Here is a 10,546-nt window from a genome sequence, read left to right as displayed (position 1 = left end):
AGTTTAGGTCGGGACTCTGCGGAAGTCAACTTGATTTGCTTATAAAATGGACCATTGTCCTGTTTTCCTATGTAGTCAATAGTTGGATAAGGCCTACTAACCCTTACAATGACATGGTCATGTGAATTTTGATATATCCAGATGATTTAGGGTCCCTAAATTAGTACCAAGGAGGATGGAGTGATATGTAAAAGTTCACGTAAGTGAGGAAAGTTTCTGACTGCCATTCACTTGGGAGTGGCCAGGAACGAATGGCAGTGAAAGTACAACACCAGGAGATGGTGAACCCGATTCCCCAATCGACGACGATGGAACAGATGTTCCATTGCCCGACCGTGAAAAAATTAGAATAGCAATTACCCGCTTGAAGCACAACAAGGCGGCGAGGGCCTATGGATTGCCAGCCGAGCTATTCAAATATGGCGGCGAAGAGCTGATAAGGTGCATGCATCAGCTTCTTTGCGGAATATGGTCGGAAGAAGGCATGCCGACGATTGGAATCTCAGTGTACTCTGCCCAATCCACAATAGGCGCCAACTACCGTGGGATAAGCCTCCTTAACATCGCTTATAAGGTTCTATCGAGCGCACTGTGTGAAAGACTAAAGCCCACCGTCAACAAACTGATTGGACCTTATAAGTGTGGCTTTAGTCCTGGAAAATCAACAACTGACCAGATATTCACAATGCGCCAAATCTTGGAGAAGACCCGTAAAAAGAGGATCGACACACACCATCTCTTTGTCGACTTTAAAGCTGCTTTCGACAGCACGAAAAGGAGCTGCCTTTATGCCGCGATGTCTGAATTTGGTATCCCCGCAAAACTAAAACGGCTGTGTAAGCTGACGTTGAGCAACACCAAAAGCTCCGTCAGGATCGGGAAGGACCTCTCCGAGCCGTTCGATACCAGACGAGGTTTCAGACAAGGTGACTCACTCTTGTGTAGGGATGGCAAAAAATTTTTTTTAATCGATTAAATAATCAAATGATTAATTGCAAGATATAAAAAAATAATTGCAATTAATTGCAATTAATGTAAAAAAATCGATTAATCGATTAATTCCAATGTTTGCATAAAGACCACAACCAAGTTTCAGCGACGAATCTTGTATTATAATGCTCTATCACAGAGTCCCAGACATATCCTAAAAGAGAAAATGGCCTATATTTGAAGTTAAGTAGCACATTAAATTTTTCAAAATTCGTACAGCAATCTTAAAGTAAAAGAATTGCCTTTTGCTTGAAAGACTATGTTTTGTATTTTTGCATAAAAATAAAACCAATAAAATATAGGAGACTATATTCTTATTTCAGACATTCAAATTATTTTGGTATATACACAAAAACAAAAACGGAAATAAAATTAAAATATCGTATTAAAAATTCATTTGTCTTAGCATAAAGGAAAATATATTCATTGAAGTCAAGAAAATTTATTCTCTGTTCAACCAAGTTTGAAGAAAAAGCAATTTCGATAAACGTTTTGTTGTCAAACGATTGCGTTTTTCGGTCGCAGTTGCACCCGCTTTTGAGAAAAGCCGCTCAGCTGGTACTGAGGTACCAAGTAGATGACAATACTTTTTTGAAAGTCCGTACAGTTTTGGGTAAACGGTTTTCATTTCTTCCCAAGCATCAATAGTGTTTCCACTTAGTTCTAATACCTGACAATTCAAATAAAAGCTCAATTCATCTTGTGGAGATGTAAAATCGTTGTCCTTCCTCCTTCTTTTGTGCACTAGAGTTTTGTGAGGAGCCCAGAGATCAAACTCATTCTCTACCGATTCCACTGACGATTCGCTGCCCGTTTCCATAGTATCATCTGCAACTGTTATTTCAGTACGTAAAAACTTTATAACTGGGGACAACGCTAATGGGTCTTTGAAATGAATTATTTTGAATCTCGGGTCGAGTAATGTTGATGCAGCTAGCAAAAAGGATTGTTGATGTAGCCAAATCTACGATCAAACTGATTTAACACGACATCTTTTAGTTGTTCAGCGACTGGCTGTTTAGCTGTTATTCTCACTATTTGTTCCCGACCACAGTGAACTAATGGAATCACTTGACTTAACGTTGCTCGTTGTTCACCACTTAGTTGTACAGTCATTGCTTCTAATGGTCTCAATACACTGAGTATTTCGATGATATCATCTTTTTCCTTAGATGTTATCATTACCGGTGCGTCAGAATAGTTGAGGAGTATTTGGTTAATATATGAACATAGTTTAATGAACCGTTCAAGCATGTAGTAAGTCGAATTCCAACGTGTTTTCACGTCCAAAATTGGCTTTAGCATTTTGCCTTCAGCTACTCCGGCAGCAGCTTGCATATTTCGAAGATCATCATTAGCTTTAACACTTCTTTTTAGCCACTTAACTATTTTTTTGCATTTTACAACAACTGCATTTACTTCAGGATCGTTCAGTGAGTTTTCACATACCAAATTGAGGGTGTGTGCAAAACAAGGCATATGGCGTTTTTTGCCAAAAGAATCATGTACTGCTTTTACGATGTTTGCACCATTATCGGTCACTACAGCCATTACTTGTTTTTCGTCAATAGAAAAGTCTTTCAAAGCAGCAATGAGAACTTCGGAAATATGTGATGCAGTATGTGTTTCCGTTAATTTATAAACGCCAATTGTTCGCAGTATTCAAAAGTATTTACACACAACTTGAAATGGATTATTCTGTTATTTTTTAATTGAAATGTTTAATGTTAATGTTTAGTCTAAGTTTCTATTCTAAGGTGATAAATTCATAATTGGTTACATTGCCTTTGGCATCAATAACAGCTATTTTATGGTACGAATTGATTCAACACAATTGGGCGCTAAGTTAACTGTTAATTTAGACCAAATGTCGGTAATTTCGGCGTTTTCGGTTAGTATATCAATTGTCCTCTGATATTTAACGAAACCCAAATATTTTCAATAAAGTTTAGGTCGGGACTCTGCGGAAGTCAACTTGATTTGCTTATAAAATGGACCATTGTCCTGTTTTCCTATGTAGTCAATAGTTGGATAAGGCCTACTAACCCTTACAATGACATGGTCATGTGAATTTTGATATATCCAGATGATTTAGGGTCCCTAAATTAGTACCAAGGAGGATGGAGTGATATGTAAAAGTTCACGTAAGTGAGGAAAGTTTCTGACTGCCATTCACTTGGGAGTGGCCAGGAACGAATGGCAGTGAAAGTACAACACCAGGAGATGGTGAACCCGATTCCCCAATCGACGACGATGGAACAGATGTTCCATTGCCCGACCGTGAAAAAATTAGAATAGCAATTACCCGCTTGAAGCACAACAAGGCGGCGAGGGCCTATGGATTGCCAGCCGAGCTATTCAAATATGGCGGCGAAGAGCTGATAAGGTGCATGCATCAGCTTCTTTGCGGAATATGGTCGGAAGAAGGCATGCCGACGATTGGAATCTCAGTGTACTCTGCCCAATCCACAATAGGCGCCAACTACCGTGGGATAAGCCTCCTTAACATCGCTTATAAGGTTCTATCGAGCGCACTGTGTGAAAGACTAAAGCCCACCGTCAACAAACTGATTGGACCTTATAAGTGTGGCTTTAGTCCTGGAAAATCAACAACTGACCAGATATTCACAATGCGCCAAATCTTGGAGAAGACCCGTAAAAAGAGGATCGACACACACCATCTCTTTGTCGACTTTAAAGCTGCTTTCGACAGCACGAAAAGGAGCTGCCTTTATGCCGCGATGTCTGAATTTGGTATCCCCGCAAAACTAAAACGGCTGTGTAAGCTGACGTTGAGCAACACCAAAAGCTCCGTCAGGATCGGGAAGGACCTCTCCGAGCCGTTCGATACCAGACGAGGTTTCAGACAAGGTGACTCACTCTTGTGTAGGGATGGCAAAAAATTTTTTTTAATCGATTAAATAATCAAATGATTAATTGCAAGATATAAAAAAATAATTGCAATTAATTGCAATTAATGTAAAAAAATCGATTAATCGATTAATTCCAATGTTTGCATAAAGACCACAACCAAGTTTCAGCGACGAATCTTGTATTATAATGCTCTATCACAGAGTCCCAGACATATCCTAAAAGAGAAAATGGCCTATATTTGAAGTTAAGTAGCACATTAAATTTTTCAAAATTCGTACAGCAATCTTAAAGTAAAAGAATTGCCTTTTGCTTGAAAGACTATGTTTTGTATTTTTGCGTAAAAATAAAACCAATAAAATATAGGAGACTATATTCTTATTTCAGACATTCAAATTATTTTGGTATATACACAAAAACAAAAACGGAAATAAAATTAAAATATCGTATTAAAAATTCATTTGTCTTAGCATAAAGGAAAATATATTCATTGAAGTCAAGAAAATTTATTCTCTGTTCAACCAAGTTTGAAGAAAAAGCAATTTCGATAAACGTTTTGTTGTCAAACGATTGCGTTTTTCGGTCGCAGTTGCACCCGCTTTTGAGAAAAGCCGCTCAGCTGGTACTGAGGTACCAAGTAGATGACAATACTTTTTTGAAAGTCCGTACAGTTTTGGGTAAACGGTTTTCATTTCTTCCCAAGCATCAATAGTGTTTCCACTTAGTTCTAATACCTGACAATTCAAATAAAAGCTCAATTCATCTTGTGGAGATGTAAAATCGTTGTCCTTCCTCCTTCTTTTGTGCACTAGAGTTTTGTGAGGAGCCCAGAGATCAAACTCATTCTCTACCGATTCCACTGACGATTCGCTGCCCGTTTCCATAGTATCATCTGCAACTGTTATTTCAGTACGTAAAAACTTTATAACTGGGGACAACGCTAATGGGTCTTTGAAATGAATTATTTTGAATCTCGGGTCGAGTAATGTTGATGCAGCTAGCAAAAAGGAATGTTCGATGTAGCCAAATCTACGATCAAACTGATTTAACACGACATCTTTTAGTTGTTCAGCGACTGGCTGTTTAGCTGTTATTCTCACTATTTGTTCCCGACCACAGTGAACTAATGGAATCACTTGACTTAACGTTGCTCGTTGTTCACCACTTAGTTGTACAGTCATTGCTTCTAATGGTCTCAATACACTGAGTATTTCGATGATATCATCTTTTTCCTTAGATGTTATCATTACCGGTGCGTCAGAATAGTTGAGGAGTATTTGGTTAATATATGAACATAGTTTAATGAACCGTTCAAGCATGTAGTAAGTCGAATTCCAACGTGTTTTCACGTCCAAAATTGGCTTTAGCATTTTGCCTTCAGCTACTCCGGCAGCAGCTTGCATATTTCGAAGATCATCATTAGCTTTAACACTTCTTTTTAGCCACTTAACTATTTTTTTGCATTTTACAACAACTGCATTTACTTCAGGATCGTTCAGTGAGTTTTCACATACCAAATTGAGGGTGTGTGCAAAACAAGGCATATGGCGTTTTTTGCCAAAAGAATCATGTACTGCTTTTACGATGTTTGCACCATTATCGGTCACTACAGCCATTACTTGTTTTTCGTCAATAGAAAAGTCTTTCAAAGCAGCAATGAGAACTTCGGAAATATGTGATGCAGTATGTGTTTCCGTTAATTTATAAACGCCAATTGTTCCATTAAATTGCTTCGTCCCATTTACACCATGAATTGTCACACCAAGCATGCTATTCATTTCTACATCAGTCCAGATATCTATCGTTAAACTCAAATATGAAAAAGTTTTTAGCATCGCGTCATTAATTATCAATTTGTTTTGTAATGTATTTTAATATACCTTCAACAAAGTCAAAAGGTAGATTATTCTTGATAACCATTTCCACTATTCCATGCTGTAGCTTTTGGTTCTTTGAGCCATGAAGCGAAAAGTTTTCAATATTTTGGAAGACTTTAGAAATGAGGGGTTGAGGATTTTTATTGCTACAGCTGGGTAGCTCCATCATGCTGCTTTCATTCGGTTTCTTGCTGCTGAAGCTTGGCCCCTCACTCAAAGGGCTTTCATTAATTGGTTTGCTGCTGCAATTCGGCATTTCAATCATGGTTTCAGTGTCATCATCACTTAGGGAAACATTGTCTTTACTCCTAGATTGCAGAGTCTAATTTGTACACATATATTTATATATAACTAGAAGAAATTTAAAATGTAATACCGATTGCTCCAACTTACCACCAATTTGCAGGCTACAGTTGCATGCTTTAATTTTAAATGCTGCAACATATTTGATGTATTATTAGAAAATTTTAAATTTTTGCAGCAAAGTTGACATTTAACGTAGTTATTGCTTATTTTATTAAAAAATTTCCACACTTCGCTCTTAACTGGCGCCATTGCTCTTCAAACAACTGAACGTAAAATGCGTTTGACTTAACTGTAAATGCAGTGTTACCAGACATTCATTTTTTGATATTAAACTACCTTGACATATTAGAATTTCACTATGTTTACAGCGTTTGCAGTCATTAATGACTGATGTGACCAATTTCGACCCTTGTAAGCTAACTTAGATGAACATAAAATGTATTAAATTTGAAAATGCTGTTTGCGATTATTTTGCAATTACTCGAGTAATAGTCGAGTAATTAGAAAAGGTGTTTCGATGCAATTAAATCGTAAATTGAATGAAAATAATCGATTAATTTAATCAAATGATTAATCGTTGCCATCCCTACTCTTGTGTGATTTCTTTAACCTGATGCTGGAGAAAATAAAACGAGCTGCGGACCTAAATAGAGAAAGTACAATCTTCTATAAGAGTGTACAGCTACTGGCGTACCCCGATGATATTGATATCATTGGAAACAACACGCCGTAAGTTCTGTTTTTCCCGCCTAGATAGGGAAGCGAAGCGAATGGGTCTGGTGGTGAACGAGGACAACACGAAATATCTCCTGTCATCAAACAAACAGTCAGCGCGTTCGCGTCTTGGCTCCCACGTCACTGCTGACAGTCATAACTTTGAAGTTGTAGATAATTTCGTCTATCTGGGAACCAGCATTAACATCAATAACAATGTCAGCCTGGAAATCCAACGCAGAATCACTCTTGCCAACAGGTGCAACTATGGACTGAGTAGGCAAATGAAAAGTAAAGTCCTCTCTCGACGAACAAAAACCAAACTCTACAAGTCTCTCATCATTCCCGTCCTACTTTATGGTGCAGAAGCGTGGACGATGTCAACATCCAATTAGACGGCACTAGAAGTTTTCGAGGTTTTGCGGAAGATTTATGGTCCCTTAAACATTGGCAACGGCGAATACCGCCGAAGATGGAATGATGAGCTGTATGTGTTATTCGACGACATAGACATAGTCCAGCGAATAAAAGGACAGCGGCTACGCTGACTAGGTCAAGTTGTTCCAATGGACGAAAGTGCCCCAGCTCTGAAAGGTTTCGACGCAATGGAAGCCGAGGAAAAGGGAGACCTCCACTCCGATGGAAGGACCAGGTGGAGAGGGACCTGGCTTCGCTTGGTATAACCAATTGGCGCCAAACTGCCAAAAGGAGAGATGCGTGGCGCGCTGTTGTGGAATCGGCTATAACCGCGTAAGCGGTGTCTACGCCAGTCAAGAAGAAGAAGAAGAAGAAGAAATTAGTACCAAATCTCAAAAACTTAAGTAAAGAAAACTTCTCCAAAAAATCATCATGTCACCTCCGACTCTGTTTAGCGCCTAAACTGCATAATTCTTCTTCTCACGTGGTAAATGCATAAAGCGTTTACTAAACAAGCTTGGAACAAAAATTCAGCTTTATCTGCCCCCGACAGGCTTTAGGATGCAATTTAAGAAATGAGAGACATATCGCTTTTTATGGTTTCGGAAATATTGACCACTTTATACACATCGCAGGTGTTTATGTTAATTTCTTTTGATGTCCTGAGCAATGTAGTATCATTGACTATTATTGCACTGTTCTGATTCGATGCTGCGACAATATTAACATGCTTTTTTGTGGGAGTTTGTATGACAGTTCCTACATTTTCTTTGAGCTATCACCAGGTTTCCGCGCAGTTCTCTTTGAACTGTATATGCAATTGTTCGTCTCCTTCTTTCTAATAACATTATAAACAGTATTCCTTTAAATTCTATAAATTTTTACTAACTCCGAAGCCGAAACACCGCCTTTAAACTTAGTAATAGTCTCCGATCTAGTTATAATTAATTTGTTCCCAATTCCTTTGTTTTTGGCATTTTATTTACTAAGTTTTATATTTTAAGGCTTTGTTAGTTAATTATGAGTGCAGCAGAAGCCAATCACTACTCTTGCTTAAACCAAATCCAAGAATAAAGGCTTAATAGCGGTGTGTAAATACTTTTGACGCAAACAAAATGTGTGTAAATACCTTTGAATACTGTGCGTCTTCAGTTCATTTGTTATTTTTCCGTCATATTTCCAGCTATTCTTGCCAATCTGACTTCATCCGCTTACGAATGGATCAAGGTTTACAACAATATAGCATTTTGTTACCCCGCGACAATAACAACAGCAAACAAAAGCTTTTTCTCTGAAATTTGAGTACCTCTGTATGTTGTAGTGTTCAAATGCAAAACTAAATTCATTTGCTGATTATAAAATTATTGATCTAATAGTAGCTCTACCATTTTTTATATTTTTGAGAAGCGAATCGCATATATCAAATGATCTGTCGTGAGAAGGAAAATCCTTACATAACCAACTGGTGTATTTGCTTTCATATTTGTTTTACAAGTTTTCAATCAAAATACCCTACTAACCTAGATTGCGCGATAAGATATTGAGGGATATTGACATTTCCATATATATATTTTTTATCTTTTGAATTTCGCGGCTATGTATACAGCGCTACAAAGCTTGTATCTGACAATACTATACATCTTTGAAAGGTCTTGACATAACCTTCAAAACGACGCTATGCATGATTAGTTTGGATATTGCGTTCAACAGTTATAGACTTGTAAACATGGAGTTCACTAACACCGAAATACGCACTATTTTAAAGTTTTCCTTCGTTAAAGGAAAATCTGCTAGATAAACGTTCGGTGAGAATAATGGTGGTTTGGGGGATGGTACTATATCACTTCGAACTGCGGAGGAATGGTTTCGATATGTTCCTGAAACGGAACGAACTCGACCCATTTTTGAAGCGGATGGTAATTGGCGACGAAAAAGGGATCACATACGACAATATCAAGCGAAAGCGGTCGTGGTCGAAGGCCGGTGAATCGTCCCAAAAAGTGGCCAAGCCGGTATTGACGACCAGGAAGATTTTGCTGTGTGTTTGGTGGGATTGGATTGGAATCATCCACTATGAGCTCCTCCCATAAGCGTCCAGAATTGGCCAACAGGGAGGGTGTAGTGTTCCACCAGGGCAACGCCAGACCAAACACTTCGTTGATGACTCGTCAGAAGCTACGGGAGCTCGGATGGGAGGTTTTATTGCATCCACCATATAGCCCGGACCAAGTGATTATGATATATTAGATGGAAACAGATTATTGAACGAATCGGCGCATATTTGAACTAAATCCGATCACTGTAACACTTTTTATAAAACATTGAATAGAGAGCAAAAAAGCGGAAGGGAGGTATTTATCTCAAATAAATTAAATGAGGATTTCAAATACTCGTACAATAATTAAAGATAACCATAAGGATCTATTATGTATATACTGTTCCTAAAATGCTTCAGTTAATCGGCATTGCATCAATTGTGATTGGACAATAATTGGATTTTAAAACTTCAACAACTACAACGAAATTTCTCATCCTTTTCGCTATGAACTTTTAAAATCATGAAATTATTATAGCTTTCGTTTTACACTAATTTCGTTCTGAGCATTACAATATTATTTTTATTCAGAGAACACAGACCTTTTTACAAAAAATATTTTCAAACTCTAACTTATTCGAGGTAAAATGAGTCTCTTATCAAACTCGGAATCTCCATCTGAAATATAAAAAAAATAAAATTTGAACTTTCAATCGTACATTGGCTTTCATTAAATACCTTTAATAAAGTAAGACATGAACTATTCATATACATATTAATGGTAAATGTATGAATCCTGTGCATTAAGTTTGCTTATATATGTTAGCACATTAGTTTTTTGACAATCCGTTTTCCATATTCCCGCCGTGTTTGAAATTAATTTTGACTAAATGAAAATCGCATTAGGCCAGGCATTTCAATAACGACTGAGCATATCACATTAAAATTGAAAGAATATTGAACTTCACTTGACTAAATCTGAAAAGTCATAAAAGCCCAAAATGTGAATGCAAGTTCTTATTGATTAAGCGGTATACGCGCTAAAGATGTTTATATGTGTTTATGTGTATGTTAGCATCTATATACTATACATGTGTTCAATACTATACTATTTAAAAATATTGCAATAAAATTTTTACTACGCGCCCCCATCGCAACAACGATTGCCATTTCAATAATATTTCCCCTGCGCAGCTATCCGAAGAAAAATTTTGCAAGCATCTCATCGGTTCAGCGCCGGTAATAAGAGCTCAGTGGATGCGGATTTGCATAGTGAAGATACATGCCACACGAATGTATATATTTGTAAATTTTCAAATTCTAAATATGTATGCAA

At 37.5% G+C, this 10,546-nt stretch overlaps 1 protein-coding gene across 2 annotated transcripts; it reads right to left on the bottom strand.

The window, feature by feature from the left end:
• Window positions 1-3,858: 3,858 nt before the first annotated feature.
• On the bottom strand, window positions 3,859-6,391 carry LOC128919973 (zinc finger BED domain-containing protein 4-like). Of its 2 annotated transcripts, none has more exons than XM_054225965.1 (2): window positions 6,132-6,391; window positions 3,859-6,060 (listed from the first exon to the last, which is right to left on the bottom strand). In XM_054225965.1, the coding sequence occupies exon 2, from the start codon at window positions 5,694-5,696 to the stop codon at window positions 4,368-4,370; it is 1,329 nt and encodes a 442-aa protein (XP_054081940.1). In that variant the 5' UTR covers window positions 5,697-6,060; window positions 6,132-6,391; the 3' UTR covers window positions 3,859-4,367. The 2 variants fall into 2 exon arrangements, with proteins under 2 accessions (XP_054081940.1, XP_054081941.1); XM_054225966.1 differs by having other exon boundaries at window positions 3,859-6,046.
• Between the last annotated feature and the right edge of the window lie 4,155 nt (window positions 6,392-10,546).

Source organism: Zeugodacus cucurbitae, chromosome 2 (assembly GCF_028554725.1).
Source record: "Zeugodacus cucurbitae isolate PBARC_wt_2022May chromosome 2, idZeuCucr1.2, whole genome shotgun sequence".
In the NCBI taxonomy this organism is placed as follows: Eukaryota; Metazoa; Arthropoda; class Insecta; order Diptera; family Tephritidae; genus Zeugodacus; species Zeugodacus cucurbitae.
The sequence above is the reverse complement of the archived record's forward strand: the minus strand, read 5'-3'. Positions and strand labels throughout refer to the sequence as shown.

What these genes read in the sequence shown, in the direction of transcription:
- LOC128919973 (XM_054225965.1), bottom strand. Translation starts at nt 5,696, where the DNA reads ATGCTAAAAACTTTTTCATATTTGAGTTTAACGATAGATATCTGGACT.